At 32.3% G+C, this 24,802-nt stretch overlaps 1 protein-coding gene across 1 annotated transcript in view; it reads right to left on the reverse strand.

The window, feature by feature from the left end:
• Positions 1-3,243: 3,243 nt before the first annotated feature.
• CADM2 (cell adhesion molecule 2) overlaps positions 3,244-24,802 on the reverse strand; it is a 315,109-nt gene continuing 293,550 nt past the window's right edge. The window contains exons 10-11 of the mRNA XM_028496901.1: positions 4,760-4,885; positions 3,244-3,880 (exon numbers count right to left, since the gene is read on the reverse strand). Coding sequence (XP_028352702.1) covers positions 3,762-3,880; positions 4,760-4,885 — 245 coding nt within the window. The 3' untranslated portion in view covers positions 3,244-3,761. The remainder of the gene's footprint in view (positions 3,881-4,759; positions 4,886-24,802) is intronic.

Raw genomic sequence — 24,802 nt, forward strand, 5'->3', positions numbered from 1 at the left:
CACACACACACACACTAATTTTTTTTTTTTGTTTTGTATTGTATATTCTTCACAGATTACCATTTGTAAAGGGGGATTGTAGTGGGCATTTTTAGAGGGCTCTAAGTAATTAGCAATGTGATGGGGAAGTTGCAGTAAGATATGAGGTTTTGCATTTTCTCCACAATTAAAAAATGTAACATGAAATTTCATATTTATCATTCATTCAATTATCCTTATATCCAAAGAAAAAGAAAAAGTATTTTAAATGTTCCCCTTAGTAACACTTTGCAATAAGTGGCACTAAATTACACGATAACTGCTATGTTACATGGAAGAACCATCACCGTCAAACAGTTGCTGTACATGGGCCTATATGGAATCTCAATGCTGTTACAATCATGAGTACATAATTACAAGTGAGCCTGTCCCTTTAATTGAGATATTTATACTTTTACAAAGAAATAAAAATAAATGAGGTGTTAGCTTCTTTTGCCATATTTAGGAAAGTTAGTTTTCTTTCTCTATTTGTTATTTTAATTGTGGGGTTTCAATGCAAGATTAAGCATCTTGAATCAATATGAGGTCATCCAGTTTCTAGATTAAACTCCAATATCAGGTTCCTTAAACTGCTTCTTGGATTCTCTGGTAAAAGAAAACAAGTTGGAATCTCTCTCTCTCTCTCTCTCTCTCACACACACATACACACACACACACACACACACACCCTTGCACTCACAAACTTTCCTTTTTCTTCCTAATTTTGATAATCATTCTATCTAGGACACTCAAAAATGGAAACAAGAAAAAAAGAATGCTGTTTACACTTTTTTGATGGAGGGCAATTTACACTGTAAATAGTACACTGGCAGAGAAGAGCTACTTTTGGTAAAGAATAATGTTCCATATTCTACTAGGAGGGTGTGTGTGTGTGCACACTCCTTCCATTGTGTTCTGTGGCTATGGCTCTCTGGGCATATAAGCGTGCATGTTTCAGTCATGGCAATTCGCATGGTCCATTTAGAAATTTATTTCATATTTTTTCTGATTTTTCTAGAAATGAACAGAATTTTTACAATTTATCTCATTTGGTGAAAATCAAAAAATTTTTTTAAGATAGGAAAATATAATATCACTGCTGTTTTCTTTCAGTAACTGAAATGATACCTAATTCAAATCTATTTTAACTGTCAAAATATTTGATTAGAGTTCACAAATCATAATATACCAGTTAGTTTCATTTACAGAGTTCCAATGAGTTTTTATACTACTGTAAAGGGTTAAAAGAGTCAAAAGTCTTGAAGTGCAACCAATTTTGGATTTCTAATTTTGCAGTGCTATAAATAATGATTGAGTTATTTAGGCAACAGTTTAGCAGTTGGAGCCAAGTAGAATACAGATGAAATGAAGAGGGATGTAAATACAACATCGATGAAGAGTAGCAATTTTGTAAATGCATCCTGAAATTAGGCTCTAAATAGTAATTGATGATGCAGTTTATACAACTTACTTCTGTAATAAGAACCTTTCCATTTTGTAATAACAGGATGAATTTTTGCTTTGTGGAATCTTTCTAAAGATTATGCATTGAAAGGTATGAACACTTTATAAACCTATTCTAGTTTCAATGTGTCTAGTAGCACCTACCTGATTCTCTCAAACTACCATACTATATTAACATATTATTGCATTTTTCCACAGATGGTATGGAATGAACTGTAAAAACAAGCATGCAATCACATCAATGCAGACTTATTTCCTTAAAATGTCATACTGTATATGATTTATTATGTTAACACTCAACCACATCATATTATTTATGTTTTGTATATTCTGAAAAGTGCTGCTTGACTGACATCGTCCTTTTTCTCTTGTAAGAAATCAACAAGATATATGCTTCAACGATCAAAAAAAATTAAAAATTCTAACGTTGTCGTTAAAAGATTTATACTTTTCTGATAAATAATCTAAGATACAGCACCCTTGTCTTTCATTTGATATTAATACATGATGTCATACTCAACCATTCTCATTTCCCAAAAATAAATTCCAAGATAATATTTTTAAAACCAGAGGCCATCATGCTTTCAGACGTCGCAAGTATAGCTACCATATTGTCATATGTGTGTTCTTCTTAAAGGTGCAGTGCTTGTCAATGGGAAAATAATTTTTATCTAACTGGATTTTTAATCTTTAGCATATAGTAAATCTAATGAGCACTAATCTAGTAGTATCGTATTTTACTAGGAGAAATAATATGACTTTAGATTGACTCTGTGTCATATTTAAGAATACAGCATTTCTTAATGGTTAAATACACCAAAATTTCAGAAATAATCCAGAGAAAGAGACTTTCACCTTGGAGTTAAAAGCATGGCAGAAATTCTCTATCACTCACTGTTTCATAAGTTTGTACCTCACAAAATGCATAGACAGGAATTTAATATAAAGAATTAGTTCATTTATACAGAAAACATATCTTAAACACTTCTTTTTGGCAAACCAACATAGGTAAGCAGCTCTGGAACTGCCAAATTAAAATTTGAAAATTTTTAGCAAACTAAGAGTTTAGTTTTAGATTATTATTCAACTGTGGTTGTAATTTAAAACCTGAGGCTGTGCACTGGTTGTTAGCTTAAAATTACCTTTCCTTATAACATTGTGCTTCCATTGTATAACAAATAAAAATTAACAAGAACTAGAAAAATTTGTTGTTGAACAGTGCTAGGACATACAGACAAAAATACTAATACATGTTACCTACTTATAATATTGGTTTAAGTAATATCTAAAGGGATATAATGGACATTAGAAAATGCTTACTCATGACTGAATTACCTACAGCCAAAAAAGTTAAATATGTATCAAATAATGTTTAATTGGATTTATTATATGCACTATATACAGATACTAAAATGTCTCAAAATTGTGCCCTATGGATATTTCAATTTTGTTTAGGCAGGTGAGTCTTTGTGGAGCAAATAAATTACAGAATCAAATTAGAGAAATGAATGAAATCTTTGTGATTCCCAAAACAGTAAAATGTTTGTAACAATTTATTGGTATATGAAGCTAAAATAACCTAATGGTAAGATCTGTATAATTATATAAGATAGCATGTCCTGACTGCAATCCATATACATGGCTCCTGTATCAAATACTAAATTTTTAAATAGTGAATTGATACAGCTTTACCAGTACAATCTCAAACATTCCAGAATCTATACTACAGTAGTTTTTTTCAGTTTTTGTTTTTTAGGGCATATGCTTCCAAAACATGTCTTTGAATATAGACATGTAGAAAACATCATAAACCTCTCACATCCGATTGAACTTAAGCACATTAGGTATTTACTTAATCCTGTTACTTGTGAAAGCTGTCCAATGGTAAACTGACAAGGTCTTTGATTTAAAGGGGACAAAAAATGAGGGGAAGAAAACCTCTGCATACATTTTTTTCAATGTATAAAAACAATTCAATATCATGATCCAAGGAGATGATTAACATTGTTAAGGCTGTATATTCAAGCACTGTATGTTAAAAGAGCAATGGTGTGGAATTTAGGCAGTAAGAAATGTCCTGCATTATGGATGGTACAGTAATTAAAGAATGATGCTTTCAACAGCTGATTGTTGGTATACACTGGCTACTGATTGATAGCAGTACGGTATGGAAGTTAATAAAGGTAGCAGAAGATGATAGAAATGAATTCTGAAAGATGATAGCCAGTTTTCTCCAGCATCCAGCCTGGTAAGTAAAATTCAGAATCTCGGCCTGGATCTTAAATGAAATATTCTTTTTTCTCTTCAGCATTTACTTGGCTGCCCTCAGCATTGATAATGGCTGTGTCAGCATCTGGTGCATCTTCAGCTCCTTTAGCTTCATTCGTTAAATATGTTCCTGTGGGTATTGGAAGAAAAATATGTTAGTTCTGTCAGACTGGTAAAATAGCCAGTATTAAAGCTACATTCATTTAGGAAGAAACTTATGCCAGATTTCTTATATGTTGAAACATATTCTGAGGCGTAAGAAACCACACAACTCACCCTTCTAAAGTTGCACACTTTCTTTCAGTTTTCTAGTATATGTTGTAGATGAAGCTGTGGTCAGGTTAACTAGAGGCAACAGCCAAACTGGAATGGGTAATGAGTACTTTGATTTCTTTAATGATGGCTTCAGACCATGTGATCCATGCAGCTGTAGCAATCAGGGCCCTTTGTTAAGATGTTGATAATGATCACATCAAACGTGTCACCATTTATTTTGGTAACTCCATTTAAAAGTAGATTATATCAATAGTTTGCTACCTAGCCCATTGTGAAAAATTACATATTTTCCTCACTAATATGGCCACGTGTGTGTCCATAAGCTTACAAATAGAAACATTACCAAATGATTAATGTTAGAGTTGAATTTCAGTCCTAGAGATAAATTACAAACTTGCTTCCATTTTTTTTTTTTTTTCTGAGCCAATGATTTACTCTGTGACTTTTGGCTACTGGCTAAGTATTATTTTGATAGCCAATCCAGCTTTGAATAAAATAATTGAATAAAATAATCAAGAATTCTCTGAAATAACTTAGTATTTAGATCTCTCTCTTTCACCCCCCGTCTCTCTCTCTCTCTCTCTCTCTCTCTCTCTCTCTCTCTCTCTCTCTCTCTCACACACTCACACATATGCACGCACGCACGCACGCACTCCCATAATATTTCATGATGAAGCTAGTCTTTAGAATTTTTTTTGCCAAATGTAAGAATGCTTTATTAAATATAACTTACCTTTATGTCTTGCCAGATACCGTCCAAGCAAAAATATAGAACACAGAGTGACAAATACAACTACAGCCACAATTCCTCCTATAAGAGCATGATCAGGGCCAGTCTGGCCAGCCAGAGCATTGGGATCTAGAAAACAGAAAAAAATATTGTCCTAGTTAGTGTGTTATTTAGACATAGAGTACATATCTGCATTAGAATGAGTTATGTTGAAAACTAGCACATTAAAATAAAATTTTATTAATGTGTATTACACCAATCATCTAGTCAACAAATATTTATTATGTGCCTATAATGTACAAAATGTTGGAGAATATAACATTTGACATATAAATTACTGTTGCCACTGAGTTTACATTTTAAGGGAGAAACAGGATAAACAAATACACATATATGATTTTGTATAGTTACATGCCTTTCTTTCTCCTCTTCTCCACCTGAAAATATGTGTGTGTGTATTTTTAATATGACAAATACAACTACACCATTTAAAAAATGCAATTATGTCATAGGAAACGCTGGGGTTAGAGATTATAACTTGGTATTTACCATTATATAAATATTATTTAAAACTAAGGAAATTGATGAACTCCCCAAGGGAGAGAGTATAGATAGAGAGAAGAAGTCTGAAAATTGAAACCTGAAAAGCTCCCATATTTAAAGTCTGAAAGAAGTGCATCCAGCAGAGCAGACTGAGAAGGAGAGAAAAGTGGGGTAGGAAGAGATCCTGGAGAGTACACATTAGTTGATGAAAGGGAAGATCATACTTCAGGGAGAAGGGGGTTTACCAACTGTGTTGTGTTATTGATAGAAGGAGGAAGATGAATACTCAATATTGAGGATTAAGTGCCTGTTGCACTTGTAACTTTAAAGGAAGTGGTTGGAAAGATTACATTAATAATAGACTTTTACATTCTGCCTTTAGTAAGATATTATAGGAAAGAGCTGAGACCAGTAGAGGATGGCCAGTTTTCAAGCAGAAATCAAAAGATCAAAGAAAGCCCCACATTTTGAGTACTCAGAAGTTTGGAAAATCAACTATTTATAAAAGTTGCACAATAAGAGATAAAACTGAGGTTCTGAGCAACAAAACGTACTAAGGCTCAGCCCTACAGCAAAAGTCAGGTTAAGTGTACTGCCTATCTTCCAAAGTCTGTTGTGTGCATAACTTCATGGGAGCTGCTTATAGCTTACAGGAGAGATTTAGAGAGAGAAAGTAAAGAAATAAATTAGGCATGGCAATTCCACTTTCAGAAAGTCTTAAAAGTGTGGTTACAGGCACAAGAATCTGACAAATAGATTAGGAGTCTACTGTGTTTTTAATGGAACTATTGTGCCAAAGAAGCATATACCTAGTTAGAAAAGAAAAGAAAAAGAAAGAAAAGTCTGACAATTGAAACATCAAACAACCTCTGGACTCCCAAACTTGGTGAAAGCAAGAAGTGTCCTATAAAAGCCGTGTAGTCCCCATAGAGGGCATATTACCAAATACCCACTTCTGATGTGGCCACAGAGTATGACTGACAAGGTTGAACTTCCTGTAAGGTAGCATTGGAAGAAGCAAAAAAGAATGAACAGAAGAGAATCTAGTTTCTTCATAGAACTGTAACTATTGCCAAGGCGGAGGGAACTTTTCATGCCACTCTGGCATATTTTCATAATTTTCATAATTATTATGGATCAGTGACTACTCAAGTGTTTCCCATTTTTCCTCTATTTCCAAAAGAGAGCCTTTATCTAAAGGAGTGCTTTTCCTGAATCTGTTCTATCATTGTGTTTTGTGTATGGGATGGAGAAAAGCATTGAAACTTGTGTTTTGGTTCATTTGTGCCTGGACTAACATATCCAGAGATGATGAAGAGAACTGTGCATATCTGAGGATCTTGGTCTTTGAGTTGGATACAGTGGCTTGATGGGACTTGAGGTTATCTCTTTGGACAGGGTTTAGCAATGGTTGATGGGAGAAAATGAAGGTGTAAAAATATTTGGTGATCAGAAGGCTATATTGGGGCAGAGATTTCTAGCTAATAACAAATTTGTTTCCTATTCTTTCAGTGAACAGAGCTAGACATTTACCAGCTTCACTGGCAGTTGAATGTTAACCACGTGATTTGTGTTTTAGACAACTGAAGGAAAGCCCAGCCAATAAATGCCTCCCACATGTAACCTTCCCGAGTGATCTCAGGAGATGCAAGTTGAAAACAAGAGAACCACAAGAACAGGTCAGGCCATGGGTCACTGACTCTCCACCTGGAAGAAAATTATTGCCAAACTAAGAATATATGCATCGCCAAATTGCTTGAGGGGAAAAAAAGAGCTTTATTTTCAAAACACTGAGCATTAAAAAAAGTAAATCTGTTACAGCAGCTATTGTTAATTTAGTTTTCTATTATATATTTCTTGTATTTCCCTTAATTTCTGGCATTGGCTGTAAATCTCAAAAAAAAAAAAGGAGCAAAAAATAAATCTGCCATGCCTCTGAATTCCCTATTCCTATTCCTAGCTTAGATAATTTAGAATCAGTTTCAAATTCCACCTCCTGCTCAAGTTCCCAAATACAGATAGTCATAAATTATATCCATTTTATTTGCTGATTATCTCTCAGAACTGAGCACTCTTTTGGGAGCTGAAAAATCACTCTTGTTTGTATGTCTGTACCTGTCATTTCCTGAAGGTAAATTCTGAGAAGTAGTATTGCTGGATCAGAGGATACAAACATTTAAAAAATACTTTTGATAAACATTGCCAAATTATATTGCACTGTACAAATTCATCCTCCACCAACTGCACCTGAGTTCCCATATACTATTACCAGCAGATACTATAATTAAAAGAAAAACTGTCAATCTAATATTGAAAAGTGTTAAATATTTTCTGTTAGTAAATTATAAGTTAACATAAATGTGTCTAAATACTATTTCCCATATTAATGCATTAATTTTGGAATGCCTATTTAATCAGCCTGACCATTTTTCCATTCAAAATTTCTGCTTTAACAGCTCTCTCCATAAAAAGATGAACATTTTTAGCAATTTCTTTTTATATATCCTTCATTTCTGGTCTTTTTCAGCCATAGATAAGTCTTACTATTTTATGTAATCAAATCTATCAAAGTTTTGTGTTATGAGGTCTGACTTGTGGATCATGATTTGAAATGCATTTGCCATCATAAGATTATACACATATAGATTTATGTTGTCATCTAACACTTTTATTATTTTATTTTAATCTATCTAAAATGTATTTTGGTCTATGATGTGAGGCTAAAGCATAAAATATGACTTAATTCTTCTGTGACAGACCGTTGTCTCCCACATTGTTTCTTTCATCAATATTTTTGTCACTTACCATAAATTAAATGTCTACCCATTTTATGTGTTTCTGCATATTCTAGTCTATTCCATGTGAGGGGTCTATATATGCAATCCTAGGCTAATATTTTAGTTTTAAAAATCATTTTACTGCATTGGCAGAGAAGTCTTAGATCAGGTTCAGACTATTTTTGCAAGAAACAAAAATACAACAGATTGCTTATTGGAATTGTACTAATTTACAGATAGCTTTCTTTTTTATAGTGCATTTTCCAGGATAATGGTATGACACTTCAATTATTTAAATCTTTAGTGTCTTTTAGTAAATTGTGTAGTTTTCTGATATAGGACCTACATATTTTCATTAATGCTATTTCCCATTAAAATAATATTTTTAATATTTAATATTTTGAAACATTTTAATATTTTAAAATATTTTTACTTTTTCATTAAACTTTATGACTCCTTTTTCTTTATTCCATTCATATTTTGCACTCTGTTTTATAAAGCATTATATCTAGTACTTGTCAAGATCATATTTTTCATTTTTATTTCCTGACTGTCAAAATTCCTTAGTTTTATATTTTCTTTTTTCTACTGCTTTGTGAATAATAATGACAATTTTGTCCTGATTCCGATGATCTCAGAAATGCATCAAAAATTTAAATGGACTAGCTACCATCCTCCTTTTGACATTGTTTGGTCTCTTTACTCATCTCGATATCTACAGTTCCTTTTACAGCTTCTCCTTATCTAAAATTAGATAGTAAAGATACTCATATCATCACCCCTTGATCATATGAAGCACACATCTTGAAAAAAGAAAATTTCATGATAACAACATCCTTGAACCTTGAATATCTGAGTATTATTTTATTGTGAATAAGCACTCAACTGGCTAAAGAATTCCGGGTTTTTATCTTTTTGAATTAATAATAATACAAGACAATTTGTCAGTGTTTTGACAATTTGTTTTGCCTCCCTTTCCTACCAAATAAATCTGAAATCATTTGGATTTGTTTTGCCTCCTTCTACTCCAAGATAAATCTGAAATCATTCAATTTGCTAAATGACCTGCATTTTCTGCATGATTGCTATCAGAATATTTGTTTTATTCCTCCATTATATTTTAATATTTTAGCTGAATATATTTTGTAGTTTGTCTCTAGTCAGAATTTGACTTCATTTGAAAACCTACTTTTTTATTAAATTCAGATTAAGTTCATTTGTTTTTTGGCTTAAGAATTCTTTTTTTCTACTCTACTTTTGATTAACAACTGTTCTTTCCATTTTCTTTCTTGGAAAATCCAATTATGCACTGGTAGCAACTCCATATTTTATGTTGCATATATGTCATTCTTTCCTATTTTTATAATCATTTTACTAAATTACATTTTGTTTTAGTTATATTTCCTAAGTTTATCATCCGTTTAGATGATCTGATTTTCTATCATAGATTTTCCTTTTTATTTCTTCCTAAAGGGTTTTGTTACTGTTTGTGACTTTGGTTTAGCTACACTCTCTGTTTAATCCCACTCTGTTCTTACTTAGTAGATATTTTAAAGACTGTTTTATATGATTGACAATAAAAAGTGATAGTTTGATAATATTTTCCTCATTTTAGTATAATAATTCCATTTAAATATCTGGAAAAAAATGGTTTTTCTTGGTGAGCATATATTATTTCTCTTCTTTTATTGCAAAATTTTTCATTGGATGCAAATTGAATTTTAAATTCTATTTATACATCCTTACATTTTCTTTTCTTATTTTCATTCTTAATGTTGAGATGTTTTGAAGACAGATTCTCTTTTCTGAGGCTGGTGTTCATTCCTGCTCAGTTGTAATGCTGCAGACCAATGCAGCTACAGAAACTATTTTTGTAACCGATATATGAATCATAGGATATCTGTACATAGTGGATGGATTGGAGAAAGACACTTGAGATGTAGATCACTCTTGGTGAAAGATTTCATTGATTTTGTATACTTTGCCTAAAATCTTCACTTTCATAGTAGAGTCTCAGATAATATGCAGTCCATCCCCCTTTTTTGTACAATTTATACAAAGACAAATTGATCTGTTAGAATTTGTTTTAGATAAATTAAATTTATCATGTTCATTATTGAATATATTTTCACTGGTTTCAAATGCATTTATATATATAAATACTACTTTCAGAGAAAGCAATCTGTAACATTTATATTTATTTGACCCTAGTCATGAATGTTCTGCCTATACTTTTATAATTATAAAGGAAAGATTTCAACCTTTAGCCTTCATCTCATCAAAAAAATAAGTCAACATATAGTCCTAGGATTTTTAAGATTTCATAGATAATATGGTTATAGAGGATGCTCCTTTGCATGTCTACTTGTAAATGTATTTTTTTAAACTAACATTTTTGGTTACGCATTTTATTTTTCCCCAATAACTTTTAGAACTAAAATCTGTCTTTAATTAATTTCTATTCTTAGCATCTAAAACAAGTGACTAGGATTGAGGATCAGATAAGGATCACTTGAACAATGAAGAGATAATATTATACATAATTTAAATGGCTAAGTCCCAGTGGGAATCACTCATACACCCTTTCTCTCATCCCTTTCCTACTGTCATAGCAATAAGAAGATGAAGTGCATTCCATATATATGAGTTAGCCTATGGTATTTGTTTTTCACGGGGAGGGGGAAGGGTAAGCTGGGACCAAGTGAGAGAGTGGCATGTACATATATACACTACCAAATGTAAAATAGATAGCTAGTGGGAAGCAGCTGCATAGCACAGGGAGATCAGCTCGGAGCCTTCTGAAGTTTCTTTACATATGGCTGAGTCTGCATTATCATTCAGATAAATACACCATGTGTCTTTAAAGGCCTTTATTCATCATCAAGCATTAGCCCAAGACTTGCTGGAGTTAGCCTGTTAACATGGGAGTGAGTAAATTCCAATAGATTTGGCAATATATTAGAAATCTTTTCTACTTGACAATGCATAAAACATGAATATTGTGGAATTAAAGCTTTCTGAGGGGGAATTCCCTGGCAGTCCAATGGTTAGGACTCCACGCTTCCACTGCAGGGTTCGATCCCTGGTTGGGGAACTAAGATCCCACAAGTCGCTCAGTGCAGCCAAGAAAAAACAAAGAAAAAACAAAAAAAGCCTTTCTGAGCATAACATCTTTCAGTTAGGGTTACTGGACTTTCAATAAAGGACTCTGAAGAGAAAATCATGTACATAAAAATATTTAGGATTAGTAATTTCTGATATTTACAAGAGTAGAAAATAACCTTAAAGTGTAGTTTTATTTAAAAATGTTAACATGGAGAAGTACTAAATTATATAATTCTATCTCTGAAATCATCGCTGGGGATTTCTACCATCAAGTGTCTAGTCTATCATGTTTTGTCTCCATAAATGAGAAGTGAAAACTCTAAAGAAAGACGATCTAACTTTCTAGGGTCAAAGCAGGGAGAAATCAAAAACACTGCACAGTTTTTAATCCAAGTTTAAAATTATTTTACAATAAGTATTTTATTATATATGATTTCTCATTTTAATAAAATGTTTGGTAAGAACTGGAATGAAAATCATTTTATGTAAATATTTTAAAATTAGTTTCTGAGACCAGTTTTAAAAGAAAATGATTGTCCTTAAATATTAAAATAAATATGTTTTCAAAGCCAAATTTGGATTATTAATTATAATTTTTAAAAATGATAAATCTCTAAGGACGTGCACTATAACAAACATGTTAATTCACCTATTTGTGAGGTTAAGAAATTTTTACTTTTTTTTTTTACTAAAATCTAATAAAAACTATCTACAAAACAATTTAAATAGCAGAGTTCAGGAGTAGAATTAAATTTAATATTGAAAAATAGAAGAGTTGGAAAAGCTGGAATGAATAGAAAAAGATGAATTACTGAAGAGAAGCAAGTGCTTCTTATGCAAAAGACACCAATTGTAGTTCCCTAGTAACAACCATCAGAGTCATGGAATGTCAAGACAAATAATCAAGAGCAGAGTAGAATAACTTTATAAACAAAATATAATACTGGAGTGTATGATAACAGACACTTAAACAATAAAGCCACTTATATTGATATTCTGCATTCATTCTGGAGTTTATATTAATAAATATATATATTTTAGAAGTGATTTAAAACTCGTGGAGAAATTTCAGTTCAGCAATGTTTCAAAAATTATGAAATTAAACTCACAAAAATAAGTGTAAAACTGGGAGTATCACCTTTAGAAAGCATACATAGTTTTTCAAGTTTAGTTTTCCTAAAAGTTATTCTGCATCACAATCAAGTGATATTTAGCAATTCTAGTTAATTTCCTATCTCTTTACTGGGAATGTACTAATATAGGATATTTAAGACTTTCAAAATAGGATTTTCTTTTTTTAAAAGAAAAAGAAAAGCAGTAAGAAACTGCTCTGGACTGAGTTTTTTCCCCATCAAAATTCATATGTTGAAGCTCTAACCCCAAATGTGATGGTATTTGGAGATGGGGCCTTTGGGAGAAAACTAGGTTTAAATGAGGTCATGATGGTGGGGGCCCTCATGATGAGATTAGTGCCCTTATAAGAAAAGATACCAGAGAGCTAGCTTCTTCTCCCCCCTCCCCCCATCTCTCTCTCTCTCTCTCTCTCTCTCTCTCTCTCTCAATCTCTCTATCTGCCATTTTGAGGAGGTTTGAAGGCAGCTGTCTGCAAACCAGGAAGACAGTTTTACCAGAATCTGACTATGCTGACACCCTGATCTTGGTCTTCCAGACTCCAGAACTGTGAAAACTAAATTTTTGTTATTTAAGTAACTTGGTCTATGGTATTTTGTTATAGCCTGAACTGACATACGGAAACTAGAGTATGATCTTTTTCATGTATTATCTCACTTGAATTATGTGAAAATTCAAGGCAATGGAAAATAGATTTGGGGAAGCCTGGATAATACAAACTTATCCCCAGCCAATGGCCTGCATAGAAACAGAACACCCAAGACTGAACAGATCAATTCCTTTACATGAGTTACCTGCAATTGAGTTGTGTGTTGTATAGCTGCTGCAGTGAGTTACACTGCAAACACTTGCCTTCTCTCTGCTCACACACCAGTGTTTCACAGTGGTTAAGATGCAGTGAATGATGTCATGAACATCAGATGAAATCAGTATTGGGGTGAAACAATGTTGTATTATGTTGTACATAAATAGAAGGAAAGTGGTAGAATGAAGCACAGAAATCAGTGAAAGTTTTTCAAGTAGAAGAAATTGCTCACAAAATCCTGGACTTACAAATTGCTTATACTAAACCTTAAACAACTTACTACTATCAGGTTGACTTTGGGCAAGTTTCTTAACCGTCTCATCTTTAGAATGTGAATACTTCTTATTTTCCAGGATTGTCAAAGACTAAATGTGTTACTGTACTTAAAGAGCTTAGAAGAATGTCTGACACACTGTAATGTAAGCACTATCTAAATGTTAGTTATATGAGGGAAAAGAAGTTGGAAAGTATAAACTTCTATGTAGAAAGATATAGGTTTTCTTTTTCAATTTTTAGAAAGACTCCTTTAGGACTTTTACTCTATGTAATAACAATGGTGAAGCATTCTAAGTGTCTGAATATTTGAAAGATGGGGGGGGGGATATGAATAGCAGAAGATTTGCATAACATGAGATGGGACCAAATGAATCTTGTGGGAGTCTGACGATGGGTGAGGATTAAACGAGAGAATTTATTGAGTAATCTATGCTAGTTTCTGTATTACAAATGGCTTATTTGATTCAGTGCATATAAAATGTTGACTTAAAAAAATCATAGTTATTACTAATAAAAAGATTGATAAACTCTGGAACAGCTTGCCTAAGCAACTTTTGGGATTAATTTTTGAAAAGCTTTAAAAATAATCATGAAAATCAGTTTTAAAGATGTGTCAGATGATTCCTATTTTGAGAACAAGAATTTGTTGAGGTAATTTTTTCTAGCGTTTTATCTTTTCACACAATTGTATTCTCTTTTCTTCTGTCATGAAGAAGAAGTCAATGCCCCTCCATGCTAAATGACCTCCCTGCTGGTGCTGTTTCTTCATCCAGTAAGACATTCTTCCTTCTCTCTGGGTATGCGAAAACCAAATAACAGTGAGCAGTCTCTCCATGTCAATCAACCATGAATTATTTCATTCAGAAGTTTTTTCTCTTGAATTAATTCACTTGCCTTAGTTTTATCTTCCCCCAAAGATATGTCTTCTGGAAGATGAAAGTTGTGTCTTACACTTGTAATATAGCTGGAACAGCACTTTTACACAGTTCTTAGAACCAAGCAAATTGAGTGAGTGAATGGATAATATTCAATTCTTATACTGAATTCCAGACAGAACTGGGTTCTTTAGATACCAGTTTGCTCTGCTGAGCAATGGATGGCTACTCCTTCATGGTATTAAATTATTTGTTTAAATATAATAATACTGTTAATATCTAAATATTTTAGAAATTACTGCTAAGTAAAAATGACTCATCCAGATTTGTACCTAATGTTTTGGATAATTTGATTCTAACATGAAATTAGAATATTTTTATGTACTTAAGATTCTACTTTCCCCTCTTTAAATAGAGTAATGCTTCAGAAAGAGGGTCACTATGGTAAAACATTAGAAATAGTTATGCATAATTTATGGAGAAAAATAAACTGTCCTTTGACAGTATATGACATTGGCAAAGTCCCTGGAGAGAAATGTCACCATATTCACTCAAAGGTCACCTGTTATCTTTTAATTTTATGTACAATTACTGTTTCTGACAAAAACACGTAAGACCAATCTCTAAAGGTTAGAAAACATGAAAATATATTGTTCTTTGTGTACGTATAGTGATTTACACATACTTTTTTACTATAAACAATGTGTACTCAGTCCAAGGGTTCTAAATTAATGCTACATCATACAATAGGTTTTCAATAAGAAAAAATCCCAGCAAGCTTAACACTTATCCTTTCCTCTCAAAAATGTATTTATTGTACCATAAATTTCTTTGCATACCAAGCACACAAACAACAAATGCCACCACACATTTCTATGTATTAATAGCACATAGACTTCCTACTCAGAAAGATTTTGACAATAATTATAAAGTCACTGTTTTGTTTGTTTGCTTCGTTTTGAATTTGGCATTTCAAGGTTTTTTAGCTTAGAGATATAATCAATTTATAAAATGTTTCACCAAGCAAAGTGTGACTGTCAGATGTACAGAAGTGAGGTGTTGCTACATCCTACACTAATTTCATGCATTGAGCTACAGATTTCCTCTTCTGAGAATTACCCCCTCAAGACCGGCTCATCATTTGTTATGACTTATAGGTGTCCCAATGACATAACAACTGACTTTATTAACTTGTATTTATAAATAGTTAATAATGTGCTAAGCCCAACAAAATATCTTCTTGAATAAGATACTTCATTTGTCCTTGAGGATAAAAATTTAAGTAGAAACTTTCTCCACAAGTGTTCATATTTTTGGATAAAGTAGGTTCTAGCATAATCTCTTCACTTCATTGATCTTTCTTTCTCTGTGAACCTAGGATAGTATTACCTTGACTATCTCAAATGAGGAAATTTTTCAGCTCTGACGAATTTTAAGAATACAGAGAGGACTCTCAACCAGCAGAGTAATACAGCTATTAGGACCAGGGCCTTTCACAAAATGCTTCACTTCTTTTAGCACTGATACCCAAAAGGGGAGAGAACTTGCCAGAAGATTACCTGTGTGAGAACATGAGGGAGGTGAAGGAGAGGAATGGTTTTTAAGGTTTTCTAAGTGATCAAAGTGAGAATAACGTAAGTTTGGGGGTATACATGGGGTTATTTGTTCCTTGGAAAAGTCTGCTATATTATCCATCAGGCATGTGACACACAGTGAAACTTACCTGCATTAAACAGTAGTTTCTCTTAAGATCAGAGAAGATCTGAAATAGTATGAGACTCAGAACTATACGTTTGACCTAAGGGTTTCAGTTTTTACATCTATAATTAAGTATATATATGTGCTCTGCCTTCCTCAAAGAGTTATTAAAATATTAAAATCAGTTAATATGGAATCTGTGCATATATGCCATTTCTAATAGGTGCTCAGTAAATAGGATGTGAGGAAAATAATAGCTTTATAAGGTTAGAGACTGTTTTAAAAAAACCTCATATTCTGTAGTTTTATGTTGTTTTTTTTTTTTCAGGAAAAAATACACTCAAATTCATTCTTTTTCTTTTATATTTATGTGATCAAAAAAAACCTCGTATTCTGTAGTTTTATGTTGTTTTTTTTTTTCAGGAAAAAATACACTCAAATTCATTCTTTTTCTTTTATATTTATGTGATCTGTAAAAGCTGCTATTTTTTATTCTGTTGCCTATATCTTTCTAACTTGGAACTGTTCTGCCATCAATGTCAACAATACCTAACTCTTTGCACATCACTGGTCTCAGCCTACACACAAAAAATAAATAAATGGGAGCAACCATTAAGAAGGAAGACAAATGACTAGTATATGACATTTCCATATGTCTATTTTGGTAATGTACTCTGTAAATTTAAGAGGATGAATTAAAGTATTTTTAAGCAGACTAGAGGTTAAATAAATTATACACAATGATTTCTGCAGAAGAGTAAAATCTTGACTAAAGCACAAATCTTCTTAAACTAAACTGGAAAAAAAAAGGCAGCTGACCTGATAATAATTACATTAAATATGCTTCCAGAGGAAACAACACTAACATGAAAGATTTACTTTTTAAATACTTAGAAAATATAAGAATAAATGTTTGACAGTGGGAATATAATGCTCAACATTATTCTAAAAAGTTTATTCTATACCAATTGTTTATGATGTCTATCCATATGCATGAATAATTGGGATGGAAGAATAAACATTTAAAATGGTGGGGAAGGATTAAACATGTTTATTTTTTTATGAGCCAATACACTAGAAACATAATACCATTGCTGCTAAACAATTTCGCTTCTAAACCAGTCAGCTCTAAAGTGTGTACTATCAATATCAATAGTCAATTCTGCCAAAATGCCTTGTGTTATTGTTTTTGAATTGATTATTCTGGTGATAATTATAATAGTCATATTGACTGAATTCATATAAGTTTTTAAAACTACTATGAATAGTCATTGAACCAGTTCCCCAGTTACAATAATGAGTATATTCAGAAAAATATGATGTACATATCCTCTATATTCACCATTTAGGAGAGACTATCACATACCATTGGGAAAGGCTTGTGCATATTTTAAATATTAAAATCTTAAGCTTACTGGAATCTTACCTTATTTTTTTAATATAGGAAGTCATGTTCAAGTAGAAAGTAAACCTCTCATATTTTTCCTTTATTGGTCCTTTATACACTAGTTGTGTGACCAATATGTTATTAAACCTCTCTCTGCTTTATATATAACATATATAACACAAGATAATAGTAATATGAGTCACACAGAACTTTTGTGTGAATCATATGAGGTAACACATACAAAGGTCACATACAACACATACAATACCTTATTAATATTTATTAAAAGCATTATTAAATTTATTAAATAAATATTAACTAATTTTATCCATAAGTCAATCTTACCACATAGTTACTAGTCTTATACCAAATTTAGTAGATTTTACAGTAAATGTTTAATAAATGCTTTTTTCATTATAACTTAGGTATCAAGCTCCAAACTGAAAACAGAACATAAGGCAAGCTGAATTAGACTGGTATGAAAGTATTTTCACAAGAGGAGAGGTGCTATTAAGAGGATATATCATGACTAATATGTATTGAAAATTAGCTGCCTGACTTATGGATGCCTAAACAGAAATGCTGTTGTGAACAACTTTCCCATGTTTCAAAGGGATTCCTTTCTCGAGATTCTTCGCTCTGTGTTGTGTTCTCTTCTGAGATCACTGCATGAGGAAACTGGAAGAGAAGTGTCAAAGACCAAGCATCATTGAGTTTCCTCCTCACCCCATAATACAGAGTTTATTTTCCAAAATAACCAAAGTTGTAAATGGTGGCTAGATTTGGCAAGATCACAAATAGATCTACTTAAACCCAAAAGGTAGTGTAGAGAAATGTGTTTAGAGTTTAAATTATTGACTTAGAAGAAAAATTCAGTCTCTTAACTTAATTGGTGAGTTATAGTAAAAAATGCACTCAGGTAGCTCAAATGCTATATTATAGAAAGCAATTCAGAATGTCACTTATTATTCTTAGATCTGTTGAGTAGATTTACTTACCCAAACATAGGAAGAACTTTGCAAGAAGGCTATATCAAATTTAGTAATTTCTTCTAACATGAATTCTAAGAAAAATATTACTGTAAAACCTCAGTGTAGATAACTCTTAGAAAACTGGTTCCATTGTACATAATTTATATATTTAATACCTGTCAGGAGTTGCTATATCCTCACCATCATTAATAATTTGATAATCAGATTGTTAGCCTGCAGATCTGGACACTGATATAATGACAGAAATAGTTGTTTTCAAGTTTTTTCATGAGTATGAAATAAGCTCCATTGTTCCCAAAACGAATGAAAAGAAAATTTGTACAAAACATAGCATGCTTAAGTTATGATAATGTTTTCAGTTTAAGCATACATGACATTTGCATATTTTATGAATTAATGGACTCTGATTTTTTTATTTTAAGAAATAAGTATGCAAAATGCAACTAACTAAACCTGTAACAAATTCTTTAGAGAAAATTGACTTAAATATTAATGAGTAGCAGATATGCCTATAAAATAATTCTGCCCTTACAAGTTAATATGAAGTATGATTGTATGTAAAATTTTGTCCTACATCATTGTTAAAAAGCACTGGGCCTAAATTCCTGTTATGCATAAAATGTAATTATTCATTTTAACAATTATTACACAGCACTTTGTAGTCCAGGCATACAAATGAAAAGACCTAACTGAAAACTCTGAGATGCATACATTAAGGTCATTTAAATGAAACTGATGAAAAATTTAAATGGTGACATTAAAATATCTGTATTCTATATTCTAAATTATGTCTTATGGTCATAAGAGTAGTTTCTAAAATGTTTTCAAAGTGGTACCTAATACCTAAGAATGTCTTAGAATTTTAATGACAGAGACTTACATCTTTCCTCTACTTAAGCAATACACATGCAATTTAGAGGAAGAGATTAAGTCCCTCATAAATATCATTAAATATATAACCTAAGATAAGTCATATTCTAATGTGACTAGAAACCTAATGTAGTCGTAATCACCCTTCCAAATTTAGCATAATTGTTTCTGTTTCTATAATAAATGGAGTGTTGTTTCATTCCCTCTTCCCCCTTTCTCTTACCTCCATATAATATCACTTTTTCTGCATTCTTTACTAGAATCTGTCATTCACCCAGAGTTCAAGCTGCCTTGCAAGGTAACACATTAAGAAAACAACAAAGAACTAGGTTATTTTCTCAAGGTCATCTTGTAAGGCTACATACATCTCAGCACCAGAAATGTTAATATCCGCTTCTCCATTTTCTTCACTGACTCATCAGTGTTTGTTTTTCAACTTTACATATGAAAATAATTTCAAGTATATATTACCTGTAAGATTCTCTGTTGTTGTAAGTATAAAAGAGGAAAAAAAAAAACCCAAATTAGTCTTAAAACAGTTCTTTACCAAAGATACAATAAAAAGGTGACACTAAGTGAGTCATAGTTTCAATTAAATCTTCTCTTATAGTCAGAAAGCCTCAAACTGGACTCTATCAAGTATGGATTGAATGACCCTGAACAATTTACTTTACACTCACTAAATCTTGGTTTACTATTCTGTAAAATGTTATCTTTACTGATCACCTGTCTTATAGAATTGTCATGAAGGTGAAATGGGATTTGACTGGAAAGTTCTTAGCATGGTGCCCAGGCACAGAGTAGATAGTCAATATGTGTTATTCTTGTTTATATAATTGATACTTTTCAAAATCTACCCTAATTTGAGATACAGTAGTGATTTCAATAGAAAGAAATCACCAAAATTAGACATTCTCAATTGAGATGTGAGAGAGTCACAAAATAGCTGTGGTGTATGTTGTATTGGCTGAAAGTGAAAAAAAAAAGATAAATTATTGACAGGATGATTTTATGTTTTTTAATTAGCATTTTAATTAGAATTTTAAAAATCCTATGCAAGTTTATTAGGACAACAGTAATAGCCATTAATAGTTTTGATCAAGCAATAAAATTTTTGAAGTCATTTCAGAATGTGCATATGATTTAATTAACTATTTCTCATTAGTTATATCATCCTAACTTAATAGAAACCTATTTTTTAGTAATCATCTGCTTTATGAATTTCAAAGTCTTAATTACATTTTCCCTTGAAAAACATAAAAAATATGTTAGAAAATGCCATATTTTCTGTGAAGACTTTGGAAGGCTGTGTGTGTGTGTGTGTGTGTGTGTGTGTGTGTGTGTGTGTTAATTCTTTTTAAAAATTCCTTTTTTCTGACTTTCAAAATAAAATAACATAATCATAATACAAATTTCAAAATATAAAGAAAAATGTAGTGTTAATTTGGTCTTCCATTAACCCCACCCTCCAGATGTAACCTCCATCTACTTTTAACAGGTATATTAATTCAATGTTTTTTTTATACATAGTAACATGGTTCAGCTTTGTTTATTCATGCTTTAGTGCTAAGTAAAAATACTGAATTAGAATAGTCAGGATTAACTCATTCAATATTAAAGTTTTTCTATCTAGCATTTTCCTAGCTAGAAAATTCTGAGAAGTGTGTTTTGGGATATCTTCTTTTTCTATCACCAGTACAAGGAAAACCTCATATATATTTACATCCACTAAGTTTCAGTGCCGCAGATATTCAGGATCCTGGGTTTGGGACTAGAAATGTGGGAGTATTTTGCTTCAATGTGCCTTTGTTTGTGCTTTGTGTAATTTTTTTTGGTGAGCCATTGGCCATATAATTTATATTGCATTTTATTCACTCACCACTCATTGGAGGGAGACCAACTGGAGTAACATAAGTGAACAGGTGAAAAAGTGATATTCTGTACTAATCAGGAGCTGATTTCTCACCTTACATAGGTTAAAGAAGCTCTTATTTATCTCACTTCTTTGAGGTACAATGTGATTTGTAGCAATACTCTAGTCTAGGCAGTGATAGATGTAAATTCTACCCGGGTCAGGACTACAACAGTTTGCAACTGACAAACTCATTTCCTGACTTCTCTTGAGACACTAATAAGGCCTTGAATCAAAGGTCCAGTGTAATTACCATGTGTATTTCAGATTAAATAAATGTGATAAAAGCTTCCATCTGGCTGTTGACCAAACATGTGGGGAGATGCTGATTTCTAGTGACATATTGCAATATGTCTATTGTAACAGTCCCTGATGCCTTCCTGTAAATTACTTACATTTGGGATTACTTGACTGAGACAGAAATATTACTCACTTCTTAAGTGCTGCCCAATGGGAGTTTGTGAGATGTAGTCTAATCTTATACTTGTTAAGGAAGACATTAAGAAATAAAAGAGTCATGTTTATTTTACTAAAGGACAATTGTGCTCAAACTATTTGAAAAAAGCAAACTCAATTTCATAGCAGCCAGAAACTTGTTCTTGATGACAGAAGACTATATCTAAAGGGATAGGAAATTAAGATATTAGACAAATGTTTGTTTGCATTATAAGATGCTGAAATTTTGATAAATGAATGAAGTCTGGATATGTACTTTAGCAAATAACATCAATAGCACAGTAAAAGCACCGAGCTAAGCAAATTTTTGGTTGAAAATTTCACAGATATTGTGTCAGTCACTGCTATCATCAACATATTTATGGTTTAAAGGAAGAAAACCTAACATATTGGCTTCTAATTAAAATACTGGTAAACGGTAGAAATGGTGAGAGGATTTGGGGGGGTGGGTATTTTGGAGAAGGGTATAAATAAAGTCAATCAAACCACTGACATTTGTCTAAGAGAAAAAAAACAAAAACAAAAAAACATAGCCCATTCCTAGATTTTATGCTAATGTAAAAGGCCCCAGGGATACTCTAGGACTCAGGATTTTTCAGTCTTGGCACGACTGACATTTATTTATTTATTTATATTTTTACGACTGACATTTTTTGAGGTGGTTATTTTTTTGTTGTGGAGTGATATTCTGTGCATCATAGAATGGTTGGCAGCATCCCTGGCCTCTACCCAATAGATACCTGTATTCCCCAAGTGGTTATAATAAAAAAACTCCCCAGACATTGCCACATATTCCCTAGAGGGCCAAATCTCTGATAGCCCAGAACCAATTATCTATGTAAATTTGCTTAATAGAGGCAGAAGGTCTATGAAGGATAAGAAAAATAACACAATAAATTATTAACTACTAAGGACCTTGATGCTTAATTTATGTAGATAGCATAGATGTTACATATTTAAAAAATAAATGATCAAAATTGAAAATGCTACTAAATTTGAGAAAAATATGTTTATAAAGATCAGATATAAACAAAATATTAATCAGGGTGTGTACAGGAAAGCTAAAGGAGGAAAGAAAAACTACATAATCTAGGTTAACTAGGTATACAAAACATAGAATACTATTATATTAAACTGGATTTAAAAATTTTTCATATAAACAGTCTTGATAAGGATTTACTGAACTGAATTACATTCTTAGCATTAAGTTGAACTTTGAGCAAGAAAATTAGGCTGGGAAGAAAATCATAATGGTTGAGACTGTGGGTTCTAGCCTCAAACCTTCTGAGTTAGAATCTGACTTTGTCACTTTCAAGCTGTGATTCAGGACAAATATGAGCTTCTCTGCTCCTGAGACTCCTTAAGTGTAAAATGAAGACAAAAATAGTATTTACTGTATAGAGTTACTGAAAGAATTTAATAGACTTAACAGTGCCAAGCACAGTAAAATAAGTTTTAATTTATTAAGTTATTTTTGAGAAAACACAATAAAATGTCTTGGCCTGAAAACAAAAAAAATTCTTTGTAATATGGAGAGAAGAATTCCCATTACAAGAAAGGAAGTCCAAGAAAACATTTCATTTCTGATAGATGGAAAGGTACAACAAAGAAAATTTCTATTGAAACAAAGTGGGAAGGACAGTTTCAAGGAAAACCTGCTTATGTAGTCCAATTTAGTAGCACATGGTGATATATTCCAGGGTAGTTGAGAACTGGATTTGAGTGCATTCATCAACTGTTTTCAATAACTAAGACTTCCTGGAAACTAGAAAGGAGCCATTGGAATATCTGCCTTTATAAAGGAAAAAGGAAAGGGGTGATTCTCGAGATTAAAGACCAATATAATTATCTTCAAGTTCCAGGAAGATTGGTAAAACAAATTAGCCAATCAATTTAAATCACCAAGAAGGACACCAGAAGCTTATTAGCTATCCTCCCCCCTCCCAGTAATGACTTCCTATGGAAATAATAAGTACATTTGCTTCACATACATGCACACTTACATTATCTTCAAACAGTGATGGAAAGAGACTAACAGGGGCTTATGGAAGCAATGACAATTATGCAAGAGAGCAAAGAACAATTTCCATATTGCTGTTCCACCTTCCAGATTCTCCTTCTAAATGTTTATTCTAACACTAATTTCCAAATATCTGTCACTAGAGGCAGGAAAGTATGATGGAAATCTCATATAGGCATGGATCGAATGTCACCTAGGCAATTTACTAACTGCAAACCCTTAGGTAAATTGCTTAACAATGCTGTGTTCAGGTTCCCTCAAGTGCAAATGAAGAGAGTAACATCTACTTCCTGAAGCTAGGCAGGGGTGGGGGGCAGGAGGTAGGCACCAATTAAATTATGTTAATTAACTTGAAATATGAAAAAGTGCTTACTCATGTAGGTGTACTTTCTTACTCCAACTCAGAAAGAAGTAACAGAATTTAGAATTGTAAGAAATTTATTATTGAGAACATGGTTTGGAGAACCAGGCCATGGATATGCTGGGGAGGTGGGGGAACAACTATAAGTGAAATCAGGCTATGGCCAAGTAGAACAAGTTTCAAAGGAGGTAGCTCACATGAGGATTAATTAGTTCAGAGGGTAAGGTCCAAAGAAGCCAGGTTTAGGTAGATTCTGAGTCAGAAGACTAACTGTCATTGGGTCAGCAAGAGCTTCAGAGACAAGCAAAAAAAAAAATACCCTATATCTTCTTGGGCATGGAATTTCTCTGATAACTTCTAAGAGGCAACTGAAGCTCCTTATTCTCAGAGTTCCAGGCTCACTTGCTTGTCTTAATTTTCCAGAAATCTCTGGTGACTAAAAGACCTCACTCAGTGGATTTAACACATGTTAAGAAGTTGAGAAAACAATGTAGGGTTTATTTTTCCTAAAATGAACTTTTTATTCAAGAGGAAAAAAGTCTACAACCTAATAAAAATCTTAGCCCTAAGTTATTACTTTCTAGTAGTCTCTGGAAGTGTATTTTTGGAATATGGTATATTTTACTTTAGTTTCTGGCTAAAGGTATTCCAAAAAAGATGTAATTTTTTTAAATCTTAAAAATAAATAAATAAAATACATTTCTAAAAACTTCACAATAATTTATTGTTCATTTAAAATCTAGCCTCTTGAGGTGTGCTTATATGTTATGGATGTCTTTTTACAGAATCAAACTACAGAAATTCCATCTCTCTTAATGTTTTATTCGATACATTTTTG

The sequence above is a fragment of the Physeter macrocephalus genome, chromosome 1, assembly GCF_002837175.3.
Source record: "Physeter macrocephalus isolate SW-GA chromosome 1, ASM283717v5, whole genome shotgun sequence".
In the NCBI taxonomy this organism is placed as follows: Eukaryota; Metazoa; Chordata; class Mammalia; order Artiodactyla; family Physeteridae; genus Physeter; species Physeter macrocephalus.